This window comes from Hemitrygon akajei, chromosome 23 (genome assembly GCF_048418815.1).
Source record: "Hemitrygon akajei chromosome 23, sHemAka1.3, whole genome shotgun sequence".
In the NCBI taxonomy this organism is placed as follows: domain Eukaryota; kingdom Metazoa; phylum Chordata; class Chondrichthyes; order Myliobatiformes; family Dasyatidae; genus Hemitrygon; species Hemitrygon akajei.
The window spans coordinates 19,612,396-19,638,328 of NC_133146.1; the positions used below are offsets into that span (position 1 = coordinate 19,612,396).

Below are 25,933 nucleotides of genomic sequence, written 5' to 3' on the forward strand. Positions count from 1 at the left end.
ATGGATCCTTGAAAGGAGGTTTAGATCTTGAGGTGCAGGGTTTAGTTTATTTGTTCATGTAATGTGGAAATCACTGACTAGGCTGCTACCTACTGCCCATCCCTAACTGTGGCAACTTTAACCTAGGTCAGCCACAGGACTGTGGTTTTGGCCATGTTACTATTTTGTCACTAAGGTGACAGATCTCTTTCCTTGAAGGACATTCATGAATATTAATCCAGGTTTATTGAAATTAAATCCTCCAGCAGTGCTCTTGGTAGACAAGCCACCAAAAAAAATGCTGACAGCATCAGTTAGAGAATATTCATTTTCAGACATACATTTTAAAAATCAGTCCTGATTTTCTGTATAGTTTAAGTCAACACACAAAGGGGCAGAGCAAGTTGCACTGGTTATAAAGGTGTAAGGTGGTGTAATTAAAGACCAGGTAGTTGGGGAAGAATAATGAGGTTGAGACATGTACAGTGCAATCAACAGTCGGGTCTTTGGAAATAGTGAGGGGCAGGGGGTCCTTAGTGAAAAAAATCTAAATATACATGAAGGCAGCAACCCAAGATGAACGCAATGCCGCCTTCATTTGCTGTGGTATGGAAGGTAAGGCAGGGTGATTGTAGTACCATTTTATAAAACGGTGGTGGAGTGTTGTGTGCATTCCTTAGGTGGACCGATATGATTATGTTGGAGAGGGCGCAGAGGAGATGAACTAAAAAGTTGTTTGGGATGGAGCGTTTCAGTTAGCGCAGAGGCCGGGTCTGTTTTCCTTAGAGGAAACCTTATTAAGTATATAAGATTATGATAGGCATCGTTAAGGCTTCTCCGTGGCAAAGACGTCCATAACCAGACGGCATAGTTTTAAGATGGTAGGTTTAGAGGGGATTTGAGGTTTTCTTTCCACCGAGATGGCTGGTGAAATCTGGAACTTACTACCCGAGCAAGGCAGGGTATTCCAGACCCGACTTTCGCAACTGCACCTCCACCCCCCTTCCAGTAAACTCCAATTCCCAGACCGCTCTACGCCAAAGCACGCAGGCGCGTTTCAGCAGCGTGTGCGGACACACGAAGTCACGCCCCCCACGCAATGGCGCAAATTTCAAACGCACCAATGGGAGTGGAGGGTCAACGGCTACTCTGTGGCTCAAGATGGAGGATCCGGGGTGAGAAAGAGGAGCGGGGAGGTGGGAGTTGTGGGGGACATGGTCGGAGGAGGGACGGGGACCGGAACAAGAACAGGAATGGGGAAAGAGGAGGTGGGGCATGGGGGCTATAGGATAAAAAAGGTATGGGAGGGGAGCTGGGTGTAAGAGCGGTATACGGCCGGGGGCGGGAGGAGGGGAAGTATGAGAGATGGGGTTTACAGCCGGGGCTAAGAGAAGGGGGACAGGGAGAGATGGGTGGGAGGGGTTAGGGGAGGTGTACGAGATGGGGTTGGGAGAGGCATCTGTGGAGGTGGATTAACAAGGACATGGAGGGAGGTGGGGCATGGGTGAGGGGGAGACTGGGCGGATGACAGGACAGAGAGTTCTCACACCCGTAACATTGTAGTTCCTGAAATACATTCGGGAAAGGGTTTCAGGGTTGAGGTGTAGAGGGGGTGGGGAAAAGAGCGGGAGGAAGTGTGAGTAGATACAGGGAAGGGAGGTTCAGAGGATGGTAAAGGGAGATAACAGATTGGGTCAGGTAGCGCTAGGGAAGGGACAAGTAGAATGAAGAAGGGAGGTGTGGTAGGGGATGATTAAGGGAAAGAGGACTGGAGGACAGCAGGTAAGGGAGGAGACAGAAAGGGTGATGGAATGAGCAAGATGGTTGGACCTTGGTGGCAGTTCTGTGGGTGAGCAGTGGAAGAGGTGGGAAGAGCAGCAGCATTGCTTGCCTCTGGGACCAAAGAGTGACCCTGCCCAGGGTCACCCCTCTCTTTGCCATGCTCTTTTCGACCATGAAACGCTTCCCAACAATATAGCTGTCACTGAGCTCTGCATTTGCCCATGCTGGTGACCATCCTAGTTTGGTTGTTGCAGAATTTAGTCTCCAGGTGGCCTCATTAACAAAAAAAACCAATTCATCTCTCCGTGACAGGGACACCACCTGTAATATTGTGATCAGCACTGAACCATCACCTCACAGGAAGCCCATCATCTTTGATCCAGACTTCTTTGTGGAAAAACTTCGTCATGAGAAGCCGGAAGTCTTTCTAGAGCTAGTTGTGAGCAATCTGACACGCCTAATTGACCTGCCTGGCACAGAATTTTCGCAGCTCATTGGTGATGAGGAGCCCAAGTTGCCAACTAACACCAGTTTCTTCCGCTCATTTAATTTCCTGAAGCGCAAAGGTCAGTGGCAGCATCTTGATTAAATGTCGGACAGATTATTTGTTGCCCCACAGCACAAGGATCAATTCATTGATAGTCTGCACTCTGACGTTGATATTTGTTTATATTGCTACCATGCCACCTCATGTCATATCACTGTAGGGACCACAAAGATCAGAGTGGGAGGGGGAATTGAGTGTCAGGCGACAGGAATCTCGGGGTTGCCACACACACTGAATGAAGGTACTCTGCAAAGCATTCAACTCACCTTCACAGGGCCTACCTTTGTCTCTGTCTCTTGATCTCCTTTTCGGGGATAGGTTAGTGACAGACATCCATTCCAAAGCCACAGGCTTGCGGAGTTAACTCAGCTATACCTTCCCCCACCCTACCTTTAAATAAAAGTCTCCATTCTGTTTTCCAGCTGCCCCTCTTGTATCTGCCGTGTAGGTGCAGTTGAAATTAGAAGTTTACATAGACCTTAGACCAGGGGTGTCAAACTCATTTTAGGTCACGGGCCAGATTGAGCAAAATGCAGCTTCATGCGGGCTGGATCAGTCGGACGCGTGCGAACGCAGCTTTCGTTGCCTCCGTTTTTTCAGCCTGCTCTCATGTGTCTCAGTCTCTGCTATAACTACAAAGTGTTTCACTTTACAAATTCCGTTTCTTATGAAGAAGACTGCCGAATAAACACTAAAAACCCTGAAAACCTGGTACCTGAATAAACTCAGCATTAGCCATATCATATGCCATAGGCGCTTCGATTACTGGGGCCAGCTTTAATAGTAATTAGATATTATCTCGCGGGCCAAAGATAATTCCACCGCGGGCCGGATTTGGCCCGCGGGCCTTGAGTTTGACATATATGCCTTAGACAAATACATGTAAACTCAGTTTTTCACAATTCCTGACATTTAATCCTAGAAAACATTCCCTATCTTAGGTCAGTTGGGATCACTACTTTATTTTAAGAATGTGAAATGTCAGAATAATAGTAGAATTATTTATTTCAGCTTTTATTTCTTTCATCACATTCCCAGTGGGTTAGAAGTTTACATTCACTTTGTTAGTATTTGATAGTGTTGCCTTTAAATTGTTTAACTTGGGTCAAACGTTTTGGGTAGCCTTCCACAAGCTTCTCACAATAAGTTGCTGGAATTTTGTTCCATTCCTTCAGATAGAACTGGTTTGTAGGCCTCCTTGCTCGCACACGCCTTTTCAGTTCTGCCCACAAATTTTTTATCAGATTGAGGTCAGGGCTTTGTGATGGCCACTCCAATATCTTGACCTTGTTGTCCTTAAGCAATTTTGCCACAACTTTGGAGGTATGCTTGGGGTCATTGTCCATTTGGAAGACCCATTTGCGACTGAGCTTTAACTTCCTGCCTGATGTCTTGAGATGTTCCTTCAATATATCCACATAATTTTCCTTCTTCATGATGCCATCTATTTTGTGAAGTGCACCAGTCCCTCCTGCAGCAAAGCACCCCCACAACATGATGCTGCCGACCCCCCGCTTCACGGTTGGGATGGTGTTCTTCAGCTTGCAAGCCTCACCCTTTTTCCTCCAAGCATAACGATGGTCATTATGGCCAAACAGTTCAATTTTTGTTTCATCAGACCAGAGGATTTTTCTCCAAAAAGTGAGATCTTTGTCCCCATGTGCACTTGCAAACTGTAGTCTGGCCTTTTTATGGCGGTTTTGGAGCAGTGGCTTCTTCCTTGCTGAGCAGCCTTTCAGGTTATGTTGATATAGGACTCGTTTTACTGTGGATATAGATACTTGTCTACCTGTTCCTGCCAGCATCTTCACAAGATCCTTTGCTGTTGTTCTGGGATTGATTTGCACTTTTCATGCCAAAGTATGTTCATCTCTAGGAGACAGAATGCGTCTCCTTCCTGAGCAGTATGAAGGCTGCATGGTACCTTCAGGCGTCTGGAAATTGCTCCCAAAGATGAACCAGACTTGTGGAGGTCCATAATTTTTTTTTTCTGAGGTCTTGGCTGATTTCTTTTAATTTTGTTTGTAAACTTCTGACCCACTGGAATTGTGATATAGTCAATTAACAGTGAAATAATCTATCTGTAAACAATTGTTGGAAAAATTACTCGTGTCATGCACAAAGTAGATGTCCTCAATGTCTTGTCAAAACTATAGTTTGCTAATATGAAATCTGTGGAGTGGTTGAACAATGAGTTTTAATCAACCTAGGAGTATGTAAACTTCTAACTTCAACTGTACCTCTGACATTGTCAGAGCCCTCAAACTCATGTTGCCAGGTTCCTACACCTCTGCTCTCATGCTGTCTCAGAACAAGGACTGAGTTTCTCTGATCCTTCATTATCAACGAATCATCCATTGCTGTTTCTGGCATCTTGAACAAAATTCCACCAGCAGCATGAGACTGTAAGACACGAGAGCAAAATTAATTTATTCAGCCCATTGAGTCTGCTCCACCATTCCTTCATGGCTGATTTATTGCCCCTCTCAACCCCATTCTCCTGCTGTCACACTGTAACTAGGAGCCGAGAGGTAATGTTGCAGCTATATAGGACCCTGGTCAGACCCCACTTGGAGGACTGTGCTCAGTTCTGGTTGCCTCACTACAGGAAGGATGTGGAAGCTATAGAAAGGGTGCAGAGGAGATTTACAAGGATGTTGCCAGGATTAGGGAGCATGCCTTATGAGAATAGGGTGAGTGAACTCGGCCTTTTCTCCTTAGAGTGATGGAGGATGAGAGGTGACCTGATAGAGGTGTATAAGATGACAAGAGGCATTGATCATGTGGATAGTCAGAGGCTTTTTCCCAGTGTTGAAATGGTTGCTACAAGAGGGCACAGGTTTAAGGTGCTGGGGAGTAGGGACAGAGGAGATGTCCCTGAGTTTTTTTACTCAGAGAGTGGTGAGTGCGTGGAATGGACTGCCAGCAACGGTGGTGGAGACGGATACGATTGGGTCTTTTAAGAGACTTTTGGATAGGTACATGGAGTTTAGAAAAATCGAGGGCTATAGGTAAGCCTAGTAATTTCTAAGGTAGGGACATGTTCAGCACAATTTTGTGAGCCGAAGGGCCTGTATTGTGCTCTAGGTTTTCTATGTTTCTAACTTTTGACACCCTGACTAATCAAGAAGCTATCAACCAATACTTTAAATAAATGAATTTAATGAATGTCCCTCTATTCTGAGGCTGTGCCTTCTGGTCCTAGACCCCTCCCACAATGGGAAACATCCTCTCCACACCCACTCTATCTTGACTTTTCAGTATTTGATGGGTTTCAGTAAGATCCTTCTCATTCTTTTAAACTCCAGTGAGTACAGTCCAGAGCCATCAAGCACTTTTTTTTTTAACAAAACTATAAAAGTCTATCTGCATAACAATCACAAGGTATGGACATTCAGTATTTGCAAGACAGTGAAGACATTCAGATTCAGATATCATCACTACTCTCCGTTAAATTTTCGACTCACTGGTGGTCCACCACTCCTAGAAATCCCCCAAAGTACCCACTACAACCGCATATCCCTCTGCAAGGACAGCAGGACACAAGCATATCCTTGGAAAAGGGGTCGGCAGTTAGCCTGGGCAGAGACCTCCACTTTCCGCCACCTAGACACATAAATGGCCATCTTGGCTGGGCCCCAGGAGCAAGCCCACCAGGAACTCCTCATGACTCACCCCATTCTGGACCGGGTACCCGTATATGAGGAGCGCGGGACGAAAGTGCAGCCAGAAAATGAGCAGCAGCACTTACTACTCATATGTTAACCCTTTCATTCCTAGATTAATTCTCATGAACCTTCTCTGAATCCTGTTCAGTACCAGCACATCTTTCCTTAGATAAAGGACCCAAAACAGCTCACGTTACTCCAATTACATCCCTGCTTTTATATACTAGTGCCTCTGAAATTAATGCTAACATTGCATTTGCCTTTCTCACCAAAGGCTCAAACTGCAAATTAATCTTTAGAGAATCCTGCACAAGCACTCCCAAATCCTTTTGTACCTCTGATGCGTATGGTTTCTCCCTACCCTCTGCATTATCTGTGTAGAAATGCTGCCTAACCCGAATGTTTTCCGTGTTTGTTTTGAAACCTTCTGGTTTGAGGTGGCTCTGGTGAAGCTCAGCGACTACTTGCCAGCAGCAAACAAAACAGAGGACAACTAACTACTTTATTAATAACACTTATTGTGGTACATGATCACTGCGATCAATAGCCTGTATTTTCCCTTTCGGAGTCGTACGGAGTTTTCCGTTGTGTGTCGAACTGCCTTATGACTTGGCATTTTTGCAGTGTGAACTGAAGTCTCGAAGGTGCAGGACAGTTGCTGCATGGTGTGCAAGGGCTGAATTGAGGTGGTGGGGTGTAGGCTAGAGAGCGGGGAATGAACCACTGTTTGGCCGTTGGTGCAATGGACTTGGAGGTAATTTGAGGTGAGGCACAGGGCCCGGGCCCGAGAGCGAGGATTGACCCGAGGTTTGAATGATTTAAACGCTGAGCCAGATTGAAAAGTTCAGGGTGTCGTTGCAGGGACGAGCCAGTTCAGCTCTCTGCTCCACGAGGTTTACTCGGCTCTGTGTTGAACTGAGGCTGTGGCCTTGTGAATCTGCTGCAGCGATGCCTGTCTTCGTGTCTGTGGACTCACTTTCATGAACCTTAGTTCTGAATGTTACTTTTATTGTTTACACAATTCATTTTTTTTTTCCTGCATGTGTTTGACAGTCTTTTTTTTAATGGGTTCTTTTGGGTTTCTTTGTTTTGTGGTTGCCTCAAGGTTGTATAAAGTATGCGTACTTGATACTAAATGTACTTTGAACTTTAATCCAGAACATTTGCATTGTAATCTGTAACCAAATGTGGCAAGACCCAGACAATGTCCAGGCCTGGGTTTATAGTTGGCAGTGCCGGGCGTTGATAGTATTCAACAAGAGAAAATCCAGCTCTCACCCCCTGACATGCAGTGACCTCACCATCACTGAATCCTCCAGCTTCAGTATCCCGGAGTTACCACTGGCCAGCGTTTGGCTCACTGCTCCGGTCTGCAGGCTGGCTGTGGCCATGGCCGGCAGCACTTGTATATTTCAGTTTTGTGTGGCCCAGATGTCATGTTCCAAACCTGTGTTGCTGCTTCATTAAGAGGAGTTCTGTATCTGGGTCTGTGATGTGAATACGCACATTTGATCTCTACATGGGGATTCAGTAAACCATTCAGTGTTCTCACTTTCAGAAAAGGGAGTTGTATTTGGAGCTCCACTGACAGAAGAGGGAATCGCTCAGGTTTATCAGCTCATTGAATATCTTTACAAAAGTAAGTGCAAGAACTACAGCTCACATTAGTAAAATGTTTGCTGCATTCTCCCCCATCTTTTCTTCCCCACCTTGGGGTATCTCTCTGACTGCCACCTTTCTGTTTTCTCTTTCTGCCTCAGTACAGCTCTGTCCTGTGTTTGCAATCGTCCTCTTGCTCTTGTAGCTCCTTTTTGCCATGTTCCTGTTGTGATATTTGAGTCCTTGTGTGTTCTTACTTTTGTCTGGCCCCCGAGCAGTTCACAGGCTGGACTGAACCAACTGAAAGGCAATGCAATATCACGGTGTCATTTCTCTTCACAGAATTGTTTCCGCTTCTCACATTTCTGTAACGATCTGAAGATGGTTCTTTGTTATAATTGAAGGTTTACTGCTGCTCATTCAATTCATTGCACCGCTATCAGATAACAAATGTAAAAATGAAACATGATTCTGAACGCTTTTCTGTTTTAGTTTTTTGCTGTGTTTCACACCCAGCCTTTTCTGCCACTTACTCCCCTCTTTCTGCACAGATCTCCATGTAGAGGGCCTGTTTCGTGTTCCTGGGAATATCGTGCGACAGCAGACCCTGAAGGAAGCCTTAAACACTGGAGCAGACGTAGACCTGGATTCTGGGGAATTTCATCCAAATGACGTAGCCACTCTGCTGAAAATGTTCCTTGGGGAGCTTCCAGAACCACTTCTCAGTCATCGGCACTTTAATGCCCACCTCAAAATAGCAGGTACACTGAGTGAGTGGTACTTACTGGGAGCAGGGGATTGTGGACTGTAGATATCGAGGCGATTAAAAAAAGTTTTACTGTTAAATTCTCTTAACCTGATTTGAAATGTCAATGATACTAAGCAGTGGATAAGTACAATTGGAAGCTAGCACTTCTTTCCTCATAGTTTCCAGTAACCCATGTCCCAGTGAACTGAGTAGCCAGGATTATAGATAAAGAGTGGAGTGTGGGATCTGTTTAAGTGCAAGCTGGTAGTGCATGGTAGTGTGCCTCTGGTTTCCAGTGTAAGGGTAGATCTCCAACTGGAATCTGAGCAGGGAAATTGGATTATAAAAGAAAAAGGGTTTTATTTGAATTAATGTAGCTCCACTTACAGGGCACTGCGGGCTGTATGTTAGAGATGACCCCAGTTGCAGGGAGTAGTTGGGTTTTCTTGTTCTTCCCCCCCCCCCCCCCCACCCACTTCTCCACCTCAAACCCTCCTGTCTCAATTTCTCAATTGAGACCTTTCATTCTAGGGAAAAAATGCTATCCCTTTCTCTCAATTCCTCCGCCTCCACCGCATCTGCTCTCAGGGTGAGGCCTTTCATTCTAGGACAAAGGAGATGTCTTCCTTTTTTAAAGAAAGGGGCTTCCCTTCGTCCACTATCAACTCTGCCCTCCATCGCGTGTCCTGTATTTCACGCATCTCTGCCCTCACCCCATCCCCCCGCCAACCCACCAGGGATAGAGTCCCCCTGGTCCTCACCTATCACCTTACCAGCCTACAGATCCAACATATAATCCTCCGTAACTTCCGCCACCTCCTACGTGATCCCACCACCAGACACATCTTCCCCTCCCCCCCCCCCCCCCCCCCACTCGGCTTTCCGCAGGGATCACTCCATCACTCCCTACGCGATTCCCTTGTCCATTCATCCCCCCCATCCTTCCCCACGGACCTCCCTCCGGGCACTCACCCCTGCAAACGGAAGAAGTGCTACACCTGCCCCCACATTTCTTCCCTCACCACCATCCCAGGCCCCAGACAGTCCTTTCAGGTGAGGCACCACTTCACCTGCGAGTCAACTGGGGTGATATACTGTATGTGGCCATTTATACATTGGGGAGACCCACTGCAGACTGGGAGACCGTTTCGCCGAACACCGGCACTCAGTCCTCCAGCGTGGCGGGATCTCCCTGTGGCCACACACTTCAATTCCACAGACCACTCCCACTCCACATATCTGTCCATGGCCTCCTCTACCGTCAAGATGAGGCCACACGCAGGTCGATGGAGCAATACCTTATCTCCCGCCTAGGTAGCCTCCTACCTGCTGGCACGAACATTCAACTCACAGACCTCCGTTGATACCCCTGCTTCCCCCCTTTACCCCATCCCCATCTATAATTTTAGTCTGGTTCTCTCTCTTTTACCCCCCTCACTATAATCTCTCCCCCCCCACCAGCCCTACCTTTCTTTCTCTTTTATTTCCCATAATTCTCCACCTTCACCCTAGCCCATTTCCCTCCAGCCTATCACTTCCCAGCTCTCTACTTTATCCCTCCCCCCTCGACCATCCCATGTTACTTCACTCCTGATGAAGGGTTTCGGCCCGAAACGTTGTTATTACCTCCTCCCATAGATGCTGTCTGGCCTGCTGAGTTCTGCCAGCATTTTGTGTATTTTATTTGTCTCAATTTCCACTCTGCCCTCTCCACACCTCTCTCCATCTGTCCTTTTGTTTTATCTGCTTCCACCTATCATCCATCTGTATCTGTCTCCAAACTCTACCACTCCCTCCCCTACCTGTGTCCATCTACATTTGCCTCTCCTTGGTCCGCCAAACATCTACTGATCGTTATCTCACCACTCTTTCCACACCCCTACCTTTTATACTGGCTGGCTTTCTCCACACCCTTATCCCTAATGCAATGGCTCACCCTCAAATGCCAACAGTTGCACTCCCAACAGATGCTACTCAACCCACTGAATTCCTTCCACAGGTTCGTTGTTGAATAAATTTCTGTTTTCGGATGTTGACTTGTTATTGCCATTTCTTCCCTCATCACTAGGTCTAATGGTGTTTGATGCCACGGGGAAAAAGCCCATCCCTGACAAGGAGCGTCGGATTGAGGCTCTCCAACTGCTGTTGCTGTTGTTACCCTCGGCTAGTCGGAACTTGTTGAAGTTACTGTTAGACCTGCTGTACCACACTGCCAAACAACAGCACAGGAACAAGATGTCTGCCTCCAACCTGGCACTAATGTTTGCCCCGCACATCATCTGGCCCAGAAATGTAAGCGATGTTTGTGTCCTCAGTATTTCATAACATCCTTTGTTAACAACTCATTCCTATAGATTACATGCTTAGATACTTATTTGACATTTCTTTCCTGTATACTGTGTGCTTTAGCTTTATTTTTGATACCAAGCCTAAGATCATAATAGACCATAAGTTAAAGGAGCAGAGTTTGGTCAATGAGTCTGTGCCACTATTCCATCATGGCTGATTTATTATCTCTCCCAACCCCAATCTACGGCCTTCTCCCCGTTCTGTGCCAAACAACTTTAAAGAGTGTTCAAGGATATCTTTGATCTGTCACTGCTGCAGTCAGAAGTTCCCACCTGCTTCAAAAGAGAACAGTCATATCTGCGCAAGGAGAGGAGGGGAAGCTACCTCAATGACTCTTGCCCAGTGGCACTCACATCTACTGTGATAAGTGCTTTGAGAGATTGATCGTGGCTGGAACTAAAGGACCTGGACGCTGCACTTTACCAATCACCGCAATAGGTCTACAGCAGATGCAATCTCACTGACTCTCCACTTGGCCTTGGATCACCTGGATAATAACAATACATATGTCAGGCTGCAGCTCAACGTCCAACACAGTCCTACCTCAGTTCTAATCAAAAAGCTCTAGAACCTGAGCCCGTGTAACTCCCTCGACTTCCTCACTGGGAGACCAGTTTGTGCAGATTGAAAATAACATCTCCTTGTTGACAATCAACTCTAGCTAGAAGGCTTTACATATCACCTTCTAGGTATCCTCCTGTCCCTCCCTGCACCTTTTTAATTGGTGTTTTTCCCTTCCCTTTCAGTCCTGAAGAAGGGTCTCAGCCTGAAAAGTCAACTGTTTATTCATTTCCATAGATGCTCCCTGACTTGCTGAGTTCCTCCAGCATTTTGTGTGTGTTGCAGTTGATTTATGGCTTGTTGTCTCTGACCCTTCACTTTTATTTCTCCTTCCGGTTCTCTTCACCTTTTCCTGATCTGAACAGTTGGTTGCTGCTGATCTCCAGGAGAATATCACCAAGCTGAATAATAGTGTGGCATTCCTGATTAAACATTCCCAGAAGCTTTTCCGGGTAAGGAAATACAGCATGTTTCAGAATGAAGGAAGCTAGATCTGTAAGTGAATCACAAACTTGAATTACCTTATTCTTCAACTGTCTGTCAGTTTGCAACACAGCATGTACCTAAAATACCCTGTTGATTCACCCCAGGAGTGGGCGTAATGGCAAGGTGACTGAGGCTGTGAAGATGGGGTAATTGGTGCTCCCATTGTTTAGGCATTGCTGCAATAGGAACTAAGGCAGGTGCTGATAAAGCACGTAGTGTTGCTGTCGTATCGCTGCCTGATGTGTTTAGTGATGTTTCTATGCAGGTGAATCTGGCGAGAAAATCTTGGGGATTAATATTTTAAGGCTGCAGAGCTGGTCAGAGGGTCTCAATGAGTGGGATGGGTTTCCTGATTAGGAAGTGCTAAAACCTAATTGCATTCCAGGTTAGGATTTTTAGTTTAAATGCTACTTATTAGTTATGACGAATTTAAACATTTGTAAGCATTCAATTTGTCTCTAGGCACCAGCATACATCCGGGAACTTGCCAGACTACAGTTCACAGGATCAAAAATTGCAGTTTCAAAGGTAAAATTTACCATACACTTATTTCTCAGTATTTTATTTGCACATTGGCTGTTTGTCAATCTTTGTTTAAGTAATTATTTCATAAATTCTGTTGTATTTCTTTATTTTCCTGTAATTTCCTGCAAAAGAATGAATCTCAAGGTACTATATGCTACTGTATACAAACTTTGACTTTGAAAATTAACTAATTTCTTTATTGTGTTGAAGGAACCGAGGTCACATAAAGATCAAAAACGAGAAAATCTGCAGGAGCTGGAAATCAAAGCAGCACACAAAATGCTGGAGGAACTCAGCAGGCTGGGCAGCATCTATGAAGGGCCTTGGCCCAAAATGTCGGCTGATCCTCCTTGGCCTGCTGAGCTCCCCCAGCATTTTGTGTGTGTCACATAAAGATCATTGGTAAGGGAGAAACTGGGCACATCACATCTGTAGTGACCTCTGTTATTGAACAGAGGTCAGAGTGGGCTGTGCTTGCTTCCTCCTTAGTTGCATTCAGGATCTTCTAATGGGATTTGTGGTCTCTCAAAGTTGTCCACCATGGATATTGGAACTGAACACATGCCACAGACATGCATTCTGTCTCTGTCTCTATCAGCATCCATGCAGTTAAGTTTTGGTTTCAAATGAAAGTTTACAAGTTGAAAAGGTAAATCAGTATCTCCACAGATGCTCCATAATCAGTTGGGATTAAGGTTTTGTTTTGTGAGATGTGAACACAGGATGCTGAAAATCGGAGGCAACACTCTAGCGTTTAAAATTTTTTTCTCTTTCTGACAGTCTCTGACATGAACCATGAACTCTGTGTCCCCTGCCGGACTTGCTGAGTGTTCCCAGTGTTATTTGACTTTTCATTTCAGATTTACAGCATCTGCAGTTTTGTGGGTTTTTTTTTGATTTTTCAGATTCCCTTCTCTGATTTATCTGAGGTGGATTTTTGCACTAACCTAGTATTTTCATTGCTGCTGTAACTGACACCAGATTTTTGATTGCAATTCCATGTTTGTTTAAATTCCCTGCCTGCCCTAGCGGGATTTGAACTTGTCCTTGGATCAGTGGTCTCGGTGCCCTAGCTGCTGTTTCAAGAGGATTTGTTCAGATACTCTCCTGTGGGAGATTATATTACACAATACCAGTATTATGCAAATATTGCGTGCATGGGATTGAACTGATTGACTCCAGCAGCTGCTACCTTGTGAGGCAGAACACCTGGCAGCAGATAATTTCCCCTGTATATTCTCAGTTTTACCAGAGATGTTTGCTTGTGTATCTGGTAAAATGCTGCCCAGTAAAGGAACTTTTCACCTTAAATAGATGCTAATGTAACTGCATGGACACTGGAGGCATGGTGTCTTCAGCACTACTGCCAGATTGTTGTCTGGTTCTAAGACCATTAGTGTATTGACGATTCTGTCCAAATGTGCTTTTGTGGTCTTCGGCTCTTGTGTGCAGGGCTGCGCCACTTTTCTTCCAATTAGCTGCGTAATTGTCCATTCTGATTAACAGATGGCTGTGCTGGGGCTAGAACTGTAGTATGTCTCTTGTTTGTGGGATTGTTCGGCCCCGTCTCCTCTGGGTCATGGGGTGTGGCACGCACAGAGGTTTACCTTGTCCTCGTGTTTGGGTGAGTTCTGGTATTCTCCAGTATTCATTCCTGGCTTGGTTGTAACAGTACATTTGGATGTGTCAGCCATGTGTTTACAGGTTATAGTGACATATACTTCTCATCTCATTGTTACCATCAGGAAGAGATACAGGAGTCTGAAGACCCACACTCAGCGTTTAATGAACACTTTCTTCTGAACCAACCCATGAATGCTACCTCACTATTTTTGGCTCTACTTAATTAATTTTATATTTTTTTCACTGTATTTACTGTAATTTATAGTTTTTCTATGTATTGCACTTTGTTACTGCAAAACAACAAATTTCACAGCATATGTCAATGATATTAAACCTGAACTGAACCATCTCCTACGTTAAATGGTCCACAATACCGCAATGTGAGGTGGTTCACAATCCACCTCATTATTTCCATTGCAGTGTGTCACACAGAATATCTCAGCAAGTCAAGCTTGCTGAGTCCCTCCAGCATTTTGTGTACGTTGCTCAGGATTTCCAGCATCTGCAGAATCTCTTGTTTATGATTTACAGCACAGGTGAAGATACTTGTTTATTTCTATAAGAACCTGTCGATACCGTGAAGAGCTGGTGTACCGTCAGTGGGTAGTTGTCTCACTATGGCTGAAGTCCCTCAGTCAAGAGCCTGTTCTGTGCCCTTGGTCCCACTCTGGCCACACTAGCCGACCACCCTGTTCGCTGATGATTAACATTTTGAAGTCCCTCGGTCCAGAGCCTATTCTGTGCCCTTGGTTCTTCTGTGGGCAGCTCAACAAGGAGAAAGGATATTTTTCAGCTGAGGGCAGCCAGAGTTAGAAATTGGGAAGGGGATTTGATCTGATATTGTAAGGTATCGTGTTACAATTGTGCAGTATAGTAACAAGCCCTTCAACTCACCTTGTCCATGTCAACTTCCAGGCAATCATCTACAGTAATTTTGTTAGCCAGCACTCTGTCAGTAGCCTTCTAATGCCCCTGTATAGATACTTAAATATTGTCAGAGTAACTGCATCCACCATTTCTCAGACAGTTCATTCTGGTAGCAGAATCCTTTCTCAGATCTCCTCTTCACTTTTTACCTTGCCTCTAAGTCTTTGCCTTTCAGCTTTAGACTTTTGCTATGGGGATAAGTTTCTAACTATCTGTTCTATCCATTCCTTTTGTAATTTCAAGTCCCTTTATAATTCTATGTACCTTTTATCAGGTCCTATTTCAGCCTCCTGCCTACCAGTTCTACACATTCCCTGTCCCCACCCAACCCATAATCAAAATCCATCCCAGGCACCAGCTGGTGAATCACCCTGCACCCTCCCTGGTGCACTTGCATCCTTCCTGTGTGAAGGCATTGTTCCTTTGCCTGGGGGCCACGGGTCCACTGATGCTCAGGAGGGATCGGCGAGAGACTGAATCGTATGTTTAATCAGCTGTTGTGTTTGTGTTTAGGATGACCTGGATCTGACACCAATCCCAGACTGCCCAAATTTGCTTTCGGTGAGTGGTATGAAGCGGAGCCGCCTGCATTCAGTGGCGAAGCATGAAGAGACCCAGCAGCGGACTGAGGAAGCACTGAGGGAATTGTTTAAGCATGTCAGCAACATGCCTGATTCTGCCAAAAAGAAGAAACTCGTGAGACAGGTAGGGGAGGAAGAGTTTACAATCTGCTGCAAGGTCAGGGAGTTGGGGGTGGGGAATAGAATGATTGACATTTCAGGGCACGACTATATCAGACTGAGAGGGGCGATAGCGGTACAAAGGGGAGGGGTGAGATGGTCCACTAGGTGGTAGGTGGACTGAGCAGGGCAGCATTAGGTTGTGCCCGTCTAGTCTGTGTTGGGCCTCAACTGTTAGTGGAGAAGACCAAGGACAGATGGTTCAGTGCGGGAATGGGGAATTCAAATGGCATTCAAGCTGGACCTCGGGATACTGCTACAGACATAGTGTAGGTGCTCTTGACTGTACTTGACCTTACTGATGTAGAGGAGGCTACATAGGAAGCACCAAAAGCAGCTGGTGAGCTCGATGAGGGTTCTGTAACTCCTTACCTCAATGGTCCACGCCTTGGGTGGTGGTGAGGGAGGGTGTGGAGGACAGGTTTACACTCCTCTAGCTCCATTACTGCTCTCTCTGCCACACTGTGGCCGATTGTGATAGGGTTGACCATACACAGATTTTGGTTAAGGAGCAAGGGAATTGAAACTGCCTCGCTTCTGTGTTGGTTGTGAGAATGTTGTTGGGACTAGCTTTGAGCGAGGTGTTTGAGCAAACATTGATGTGTTTGTACTTAAAATGCTAGAGATCTCTGCTATATCTTCTGCAACACAGTGCCAGCAGTCAGCATGTGGAGACTAGGCACATCATAGTTAACCTGTTGCTACTTTGCAATGTTACGTCCACTGAAATCACTTATACACGTGTTCCAATCCACAAGGTATTATCCACCTCAGCACAAGGTGCTACTGCGTTTTGTGCTGTGACACCACTCCCAGCTGCTGCTCTGGGGAATCCTGCTGTTGTTTTGTCTGTGTGAATAATCCTCTCGACTTTGGAGCGTTAGAGGGCAAAAAAAGTCACACTTCAGTGTATATTTTCCATGGGCCGGGTTACCTGATCCCAGGACACTGACAGATGTGTGGTGGAGAGTATATTGACTGGCTGCATCACAGCCTGGTATAGAAACACCAATGCCCTTGGATGGAAAATCCTACAAAGTAGTGGATATGGCCCAGTCATCAGGAGTGAAGCACACTCCACCACTGAGCACAACTAAACACAGTGTTGTCACAGGAAAGCGTCAGCCATAATCAGGCCCCCACTAGCCAGGTCACGCTCTCTTCTCGCTGCTACCATCAGGAAGAAGGTATAGAAGCCTCAGGACTCACACCAGGTTCAGGAATGGTTATTACCCTTCAACAATTAGATTCTTGACCACTGGGGGTAACTTCACTCACCTTCACTTGCTTCACTGAACTCCTCCCACAACCTATGGACTCACTGTCAAGGACACTCAATCTCATTTTCTTGGTATTTGTTTATTTATTGCAAGCGTGTTTATTGATCTGTCTATCATCTTCCTATCCTTATGTGCATATTTTGGTTTTTGCACCCTGGTTGTCCTCCCTGTTGGGTGCAGTCTTTCTTTGAATCTGTTACGGTTATTGGATTTACTGAGTACGCCTGCAGGAAAACACATCTCAGCATTGCGAATGGTGACATACGAATACTTTGATAATAAATTTACTTAGAACTTTGAAGTAGATTGAGAATGATATGGAAGTTGTCTGAGATCAGTTGGGAATTTAGGTGGAGTGTTGGCAAATAAAATTTAATCCTGATAATAGAGCTGTTGTGTTTTGGGAAGTTAGTTAGGACCGTGACATGTACAGTAAATGGTAGGGTGCGAAGGAATGTTGATTATTTGTTCAAGTCCACAGTTCAAAGTGGTGACATAGGTGGGTATGGTGGTGAAGAAAGCAAATGGCCTCTGAACCATTTAGATAGAAACTTAAACCAGACCAGGACTAGAAGGATACAGTCCTAATGCAGCAAGAGACCAGAAGTTTAGCATGGATATGGTGGGCTGAAGGGCGTTTTTCTGTGCTGTACAAGACTGTGACTGCAGAATGTATCGAATGGGTCTCAGAGCCTCGCTACCAAGTTGTGCTGCCTACTGTGATGCCTCTGTTTACACAAAACTGATTGCTACCTCCTTGCAGTTTAATAAAAACTCTGTGGCCGGAACTCCTGAAGGATTTGCTTCGCCCAGAAGCAAGAAGCATGTGCGCTCCCGGTCGTTTGGAGGCCTCATTAAGGTAAGAGGAGCACAGGGCTGCAGTCAAACTGTGGGTTAAAGTATTAAAACAGGGTGGGCTTCAGCTTGATTCCCTGTCCATAGGAAGATTGGATAGTTATGTTCACACCACCAAGCAGTGGTATGTAAGTGGGGTTTGACCTGTGTCTCAGCCTTTCTGTTAATGCAGGCGCTTAGTCCAAACGTGAATAACTGATGGCATGAATAAATCATGTGATAGGCTGAAGGATGGCAGAGTATGGGACAGGCAGCGAATTGTAAATCTGGAGTTCTTGTTGCCAACATGCATGAGGACCCTTGGGTGCTCAGCAAATGAAGGGACTTCAGGGCCACACAGAAACATGGAATCGAGGGTGAGGATCAGCTGAAATGTGGTTGTGGAATGAGCTGTCAGCAGAAGTGGTGGTTGCAGGTTTGATTTCAACATTTATGATAAGCTTGGATAAGTACGTGGATATGGGAGGGTTATGGAGGGCTATCGTCCAGGTGCGAACTAATGGGATTAAGCAAAATAATAGCTTAGCATGGGCTGAAGGGCCTGTTCTGTGCTGTAGTGTTAATTGTTATCAATTGTAGAGCAGGTTTGGGGAGGGGGGCGTTCCCTTCAGAGAAGAAGAGAAATCTAGTAAGACTGGTAACCAGGGCTGGTTGGTGGTAAATATCACTTGCACCTCCAGTCTCTGCAACAAAGGGGAATTTACCACCTCATTCAGTGATACTTTCATTCTGTAGTTGAAGTGGACCTGATACACACACACTGTTGTTGCTATTGATCAAAGTGGCATTGTGTAGCAAGTGACACACCATGTGATTTCCCGAAACCCTTTCCACTATCTATGAGGGACATGACAGGGCTCTTCACTTTCTCTAACAACCTGAGAGAACCACAGACTGTCCAGGAAGAACAAACTTGCCCACCTGCCCTGCATGTTCACTCCCTCTACCACCAGTACACACTGGGTACAGTGTGTACTAATGACACTTGGCATTGCTGCTTCTCATCTGGGCTACTCCAGCACCCCTTCCAAAGCCACAGCCTCTTCCACCTGGCCCAAGAGCTTTAGGTGCAACACCACCGCTTAAGCTTCCCTTAGTCACAGGGTTTCAGGCTTGGAAATGTGGCTTTGTTCCTGTTTCTGGGTCTAAATCCTGGCCATCCACCCCAGTGACCCTGGGAGCACCTGTGATTAAAGTAGGAGGCTCGTCCCACTTTCTCAGGCAGTTAGAACAAATGTTGGCCTTGTCTGCGATGCCAGAGTTTGTGAACTAATTTCCGGGAAGCACAAGAAGCAGATGATAAAATGGCTTGGGTCCTCGGGATCAGTGAGTGGACACAGGTAGATTTTAGCACTGTCCAGTTAGCTTCTCTGTGTGAAGATCAGGATCTCTCTGGTGTTGTGTACCTGTTGAACGCTCTGGTATGAAGCAGTGTTCTAAATCTGCTGACACTTCTTGCTTCTGCAGCGTAAAGTTTTAGGTGGTCACTACGCATCAGAAAGAAAGAGCAGGATTCTGCTATCTGATGTGGCGACTCAGAGCTGTGAGCAGCCGAGGGAACAAGGGAAGGAGAATCTGGAACAGGTGAGTCTCCAGCACATGCCAGTTTGTTGGTTGGAAATAGTTTTGTTCGTTGGGGTTGGAACTGGGAAGGGAAGGGTTGAGCACAATAACAGCACTGCAGATACTGGAAATGCATGTGGATCAGTCAGTAGCTTTGGGGAGAGATTGAGCTCAATATCTTTCATTGGGCAGTGCCTTGATTGTTGAAAACGGGCCTGTGGGCTGAGGATCCAAATCTGGGTGGCAGGCTGCAAATGCAGGAGGGGACTGTTCTTGGTTATGGTGCACGCAGACAGCAGGGTCAGATGGTCTTCAGAGATGTCCTCACATTTGTGCTTGTAAGTTTGAGCAGGACACATTCCTGATGGCGCACACTGTAAGCAACAATTGCTGATCTTGCACGGGGTAGTGGAGGTGTTGAGGGGGAGCTGAAGGGTTGGGGCTGTGGGGTAACTTGGGAACTGCAGATGTGTTTTGGTTGTTGCAGATGAGTAAGGGTGGAGTTTTTGGAAAAGCGAGCTCTGGGACGTTGGATGTACAGTCTGAGAGACAGACAGAGTCTGTCTTGGCAGAACCTCTATTCTGGGAAGATAGAAAAGGTTTTGAATCCCTAGTTATGCCTCACTCTCGCTGTTTCCGGTTTCAGAAGCCTGTGGAACTGTCATCTCTGCACTTCAGCCACCTCCGGTCAAATTCAACAGATGAGATTCTCAGTGAGAGGAAGGTGATGTGATTCTGTGTTCTTTTACTTTGATCAGAAGTTCAGTTAAAATCAAGGATGAATTTGGCAGTGAGCCTCCCTTCTAAATCTTCTATGTGGAGACGTTCCAGCATACTTCATCTATAATCGGTTAGTCGGTGCAAGGTGTGCTCCAGGTGACAGGTAACAAGTACATCATTCCCTTGTCAAGTGGATGCATAGAACAGATTGATACTTGCCTGGTAAGGAGATTGGTCTGAACTCTTGTTATAAGAGGTGATCTATTGGGAAGGTGCAGGGTTTAACAAGGCATATGTTACACAACTGTTTCCTATAATTGGTGAGTCTAGAACAGGGGAGTGTTGAGTAAGGGACAAGATGTTCAGTGCTGAGACGAGAAGCACGTGCATATAAGGGAACAGTAATATTGTCTAGGACTGCACTAAAGGCTGATCCCAGGTCCCAAACACCCAACAACCCACGTCCCAGCCAATAGTGAATGTGACCACTCCAGTGATGATCTCTCAAAGCTTTATGGGTTCTGCAAATGTATTATGGAATGGAGACTAGAAAATACATTGTCTATCTCATCAATGTGTCGGAGGTGACTAGATATGATATCTACACCAGTACTGTTCCATAAGACAGGAGCAGAATCAGCTTAATCAGGCTATTGAGTTTGCCTCACCATTTCATCATGGCTGATCCATTTCCCTTAACCCCATTTTCCTTCCTTCTCCCCATAACCTTTCACACCCCAACTAATCAAGAACTTATCAACCTCCACCTTAAATACACCCAATGACCTGCCCTCCACAGCTGCCTTTGGTAACAAATTCCATGTACTCGCCACTTTGCAACACCTTGCACTCAATGTCAGTTAAGATGAAAGAGCTGATTGTGGACATCTGTAAGGGTAAGATGAGGGAACCAGTCCTCCTAGAGGGATCAGAAGAGAGTGAGTAATTTCAAGTACCTGGGAGTCAAGAACTCTGAGGATCTAACCTGGTCCCAGCATATCGATGCAACTATAAAGAAGGCAAGACAGCGGCTATATTTCATTTGGAGCTCGAAGAGAATTGGTTTGATACCCGAAACACTCAAACCTCTATAGATATACTGTGGTGAGCATATCTGCTACATCACCGTCTGGTGGGGGGGGGGGGGGGAGGGAAGAAGGGGACTACTGAACAGAAGCAAAAGAAGCTACAGAAAATTGTCAAATTAGTTCCATCTTGGGTACTTTTGAACCTCTGGCAGAACGCTAGTGTCTTCCACAGTGGAGATTGATGCAAAATACTTATTCTGTCGGCCACTTCCTTGTCCCCCGTTATTACCTTTTCAGCATCATTTTTTAATGGTCCAACACCCACTCTCGCCTCTGTTACTCTTTATATATTTGAAAAAACTTTTTATCTCCTCTTTGATATTATTGGCTAGCTTACCTTTATATATCCCCCCATGGCTTTTTTAGTTGCCTTCTGTTGGTTTTATAAAACTTCCCAATCCCTCTGACTTCCCACTTATTTTTGCTGTATTACATTGCCTTCCCTTTTGCTTTTATGTTGGCTTTGACTTCCCTTGTCAGCTACGTTTGTATTATCTTGCCTTTTGAATTCTGTTACTTTGGGATGGATCTATTCTGTACCTTCTGAATTGCTGCCAGAAACTAGTCATTGCTGCTCTACTGTCATCGTTGCTGGTGTCCACTTCCAATTAACTTCGGCCAGCTCCTCTCTCATGCCTCTAATTTCCTTTGCTCCGCTGTGATACTGATAAACATCTGACTTTAGCTTTTCCCGCTCAAATTGCAGGGAGTTAGTGCTATAGTAGGTGCGATTGTAAGAGTGGACGTGGATGTAGAGAGGTTTGAGGAGATGTGGACATGGTAGATGCTATATAATATGAAAAGTTGTGAGGTAATCCATTTTGAAATGGTCAAAGGAACCTTCTCTGAAATCATTCTCAAATTCAATAATGAATATGTAATAGAGACAAATGTACCTGAATTACTGTCACCTTGGAAAAGTACTATGGTTTTCTCTCAAGTAAGTTTCTATACCTGTACGTTACTCCCAATACCATCTGCTTTACATATATACCACCCTTTAATTGGGACTTCTTGGTGGCCTTCCAAAAATCCAAGATTTTCCCTTATCCACACTCTCAACTCTAGTCAGTTTGTAAAGCAGTGTGCCAATAGGTTTCTGTTTACACTCTTTAAATAGTGGGGTTACAGTTGACAATGTCAATTATCAACAGACTTGTGGAAAGCGTTAACCAATGAATCTTCTGATTCTGTGTACATCTCCATTTGTATTACGGGTTACAAATTATCTGGCCCAAGGACTTAACACTTTTCAAAGTTGTGCAGTAGTACAGCATTTAATGCTGCCACCTTTGAGAGTCCCAGTTTGAAACTTGTATGTATAGAGTGGTGAATGGCCACTTCTCGGGCCCTCTGGGGTGATGTGATAAACACCTACTTCACCAACACTAATTCCCTCTAGTTGCTCACCTTCATAGATTCTTGGTTCCCAAACATTTCTGGGAAATAAGTTTATTCCTCTCCTGTGAAAGAAGAATCACAATGTTTGTTCTGCCTTGTCATTTCCAATTCCATTTGACTGTTTAAAGAAAAAAAAAACTACAGTAATCTTTTTACTTCTGTGTAAAAGCTGTGACAGTCCACTTTTATGTTCTATATTATTTTTCTCCTTTTGCTTTCATTTCTACATTCTCCTTTGTCAAAATCTATTCACATTCTTTAGGGTTGCTGCCTTCCTGGCATCCATTAGATTCTTGTTGGACTGAGTGCATCCTTAAATATTCGTTTGCCAAGATTGAATTGTTTTTCCTATATATTTTTTTTTATATACCAGTCCAGACTGTACAGCAGCTGTGCAGTCTACTGTGATGCTTTTTAATGAAGTTGTTTATCTGTTGTACCCAACTTATTCCTGCCCTTTATAGTTTTCTTTCTTTGTTACGACACTGGTATCAGTTTGGACTAATCACTTTACATCTGTGAAGAATTCTGTCATGGTCTGTCTTCCTTAATGGTCCTTACACAGCTTTACATGCTGAGAGGTTGTCTCTGCTTCAGGCAGTTGGGTTCACTCAAAACAGATTGGTAAGATCTGGATTTTAAGAGAATTAAGGAATATTCTGGTAAAATATCTCGGGTGGATGATCAGGATAGATAGATGGGCCATCTTTCTGGATTAGATCCAAGACCCTGGACTGAAATCTGACCCCAGCAGCCACAGAATTCCAAATGAGTACACAAATTCTTGAGTTAAAGCTTGCTATTTGTAACTGTGCTCAAAATATAATGGATGAAAAACCCATCTGGTTCACCTGGTCTGCTTCCTTTGCCCTATCTGGCTGATTGCCCATAGGTGGCTGTGCAAGTTTCTGATGGCTTGTTTCTGACAATCCACCAGGGAATGCTCTTCAAAACCTGTATTCTTTTGCTTTAATTTCCATGCCCTTCTTTATCAAATCTAATCTATTCCCATTCCTTGGTTTTTTCTGCTTTTCTGGTAATCAGGAAGTATCAGGACATCTGGGATTTGAAAGGGCAAGGAAAGCTTATTTCAACTTTGGAGAAATTAATCCACTGGTTCAGGGTATACAGTTGCAAGAAATTGTTTGTGAACCCTTTGCAATTACCTGGTTTTCTGGATTAATTACTCAAAGTATGGTCTGATCTTCATCTATGTCACAATAATAGACAAACACAATCTATCTAAATTAATAACACAAGCAACTGTACGTCATCAATACTGAGTACACCCTATAAACAATCACTGTCCAGGTTCAAAATGGTATGTGAACCTCTTGGGTAGTACCTTCTACAAAAGCTGGTGTGGGTGGTCAAGGTGCCTTGCCCTATGAAAGGACACACAAAGTCAGGTTACTGACAGAGCCAGCTCTTCTCAAGAAAGATCTGTTTATGTGCACCATGCCTTGATTAAAGTAACTTTCAGAAGACCTTAGAAGCCAGCTCCTCTGGTTAATAATGGTACCTTTCCTGTCACAAGTGAGTAACCCTACACTAGCACTTGCATCAGGCACTGACTTGTACTGGTGATAGCTGACAGGCATCTCTCTTTATCTTCTAAAAAGCAGGAAGTGCCCAGAGGGATTCGAATGGTCATAACACAGGAGTCAGCCATGTAGACCCAGTAAAATGGTGAAGATTCGTCCGAGAGTCAGGACGGCCGCTGATGTGAACTGAAATATTGTTTACAAAGACGTTGTAGAATTAATTCCCTGTGGAAACAAGACAAATTTTATGCAGTCTGGGATGAAACTGGCTGATGAATATCAAGGGACAATGGATCGTTGGTTAAACAACTCATCTCCAGGGATGAGCTTGGATACGTGGATTTAAAGGGCTTGGGTGTGAGAAGTGAGTGTGAGAGGTAAGTTGCAGAAATGTGGTGAGTGACTGAAAATGAGCCTGCTGCTTTGACAATTGTTTCCAGAACATTTAGATAATTGACTGTTACTACATAAAATGCTACCTGTGCAGAATACACCACCACCTTTCACTAAGTCTTAATACAGAAAAACATACAACCAAAACAAAAGCTCATCAGCGTGAGGGGTGGGAGTCAGGAGTGTGGTGGTGTTGTGAAGATAATTGTGGATTGTTTCCATGTCATTGAGGGTCAGGTTTCTAGACGGCATCTTAGGCTGAGCTAGAGTAAGTATTTGCAAAGCTGCCCCAGCAGACCATTGACTGATGTCATTAATTTACGGATCTTTATTTTGTGTTGTGGACTTGCAGGGCCAGGCAGTACAAAGGTGTGTCAGTAACAGTTTAAGTGAGACACTCCTGCCTGCCTGCAGAGAAATACAACTTTCAAGTCAGCGGGAGAGTTTAGTGTGTTGGTGTGGGGAAGATGCAGTGAGCTTATGGGAAGAGGTCATGTTGGAAGGTTGATGTTAAAGGTCAAGAGATAATAGTGGAAAGTATAAACTGATAGAAATCCATTGATAAAATACTTAACCTAATTTTTACTGAATCAATATGTTGTTTGAGGGTGCTGGACTTGCATCTATCTTATTAACCAGGTCCAAGACCAGTCTCTGTATTCTAGACTAATGTCATGTTAAATTGGCCTATGGCGTTTGCTGGCTGCCCATGGGTGTATAGGAGGAGAATGAAACTTGGTTTTGTGAACGGGGAGACCAGATTCCTGATCTAACTGCTTCTCTACATCACATCGGTCTTAGCCAGACCTTGGTTTTAATCTGTTGACTGAGATATAATGGGCTCAGTTAAATTGCACTGTACAATGCATGCCTGTTAGACCCCATAAATTGAGTCTGTGTGATGTTAGTCTAATGTTGGTGCTAATGAACTGGCATATGTTTGTGTGAATTGGCTCTGAAATAATGTGAATCTTTTGTACTGTGAGTGGCTATGGCCTCCAAACTTTTAACATCCATGTGCTTGTATTTATGCAATGTATAATAGAACTTTTTGTTTATATTTTTGTATTACAAGGCAATAATTCACTTTTGGTAAAATGAAAGATACCAACACTGTTTGTTAGTCTCTGGCATTCTTTACTTAGAGGCCGGGCTCTTTCAGTCTGACATGAGGGCCCGAGCAAGTAGTAGCATTGAGAAATATTGGCATAGTTGCAGTTGGATCAGCCTTGATTTTAATGACCTTTGAGTTGGTGCTGTGGTTTGGCCTGCCTAATTAGTGAGTATGCACAGTACTTTCTCAGTCACACAGGAACAGGCCCGTCAGCCCACAACATGTCAAACTAACTGCCCAACTAACCAACCCCTTCTGCCTTTCACAATGTCCCGTATCCTTCCATTCCCTACATTTTCAAGTGCCCAAGAGCCTTTTTGAAGAACTCTGTATCGTCTCTGCCTCCACAACCACTTCAGGCAGCACATTCCAGGTACTCACCACTCTGTAGCAAATAAGAACTTGTCCATATACCTCCTTTGAACTTATCCCGTTACCTTG

General features: G+C 44.8%; 1 protein-coding gene across 2 annotated transcripts; it reads left to right on the forward strand.

Annotated features, from left to right (window-relative positions):
- The first annotated feature begins 1,121 nt into the window (after nt 1–1,121).
- Nucleotides 1,122–25,496, forward strand: arhgap19 (Rho GTPase activating protein 19). 2 transcript variants are annotated; one of them, XM_073027104.1, is made up of 12 exons: nt 1,122–1,154; nt 2,074–2,327; nt 7,535–7,615; nt 8,127–8,336; nt 10,392–10,615; nt 11,599–11,685; nt 12,182–12,247; nt 15,308–15,499; nt 17,578–17,673; nt 19,137–19,253; nt 19,879–19,956; nt 24,064–25,496. In XM_073027104.1, exons 1-12 carry the CDS (start codon nt 1,141–1,143, stop codon nt 24,115–24,117), a joined length of 1,473 nt encoding a protein of 490 aa, XP_072883205.1. In that variant the 5' UTR covers nt 1,122–1,140; the 3' UTR covers nt 24,118–25,496. The 2 variants fall into 2 exon arrangements, with proteins under 2 accessions (XP_072883205.1, XP_072883206.1); XM_073027105.1 differs by having other exon boundaries at nt 24,067–25,496.
- Nucleotides 25,497–25,933: the final 437 nt, after the last annotated feature.

Bases quoted from the DNA above. Each gene is read 5' to 3' on its own strand.
- arhgap19 (XM_073027104.1), top strand. The intron at 15,500-17,577 runs GTAGGGGAGGAA...ACCTCCTTGCAG, and splicing joins AGAAGAAACTCGTGAGACAG to TTTAATAAAAACTCTGTGGC. The intron at 17,674-19,136 runs GTAAGAGGAGCA...TTGCTTCTGCAG, and splicing joins CGTTTGGAGGCCTCATTAAG to CGTAAAGTTTTAGGTGGTCA.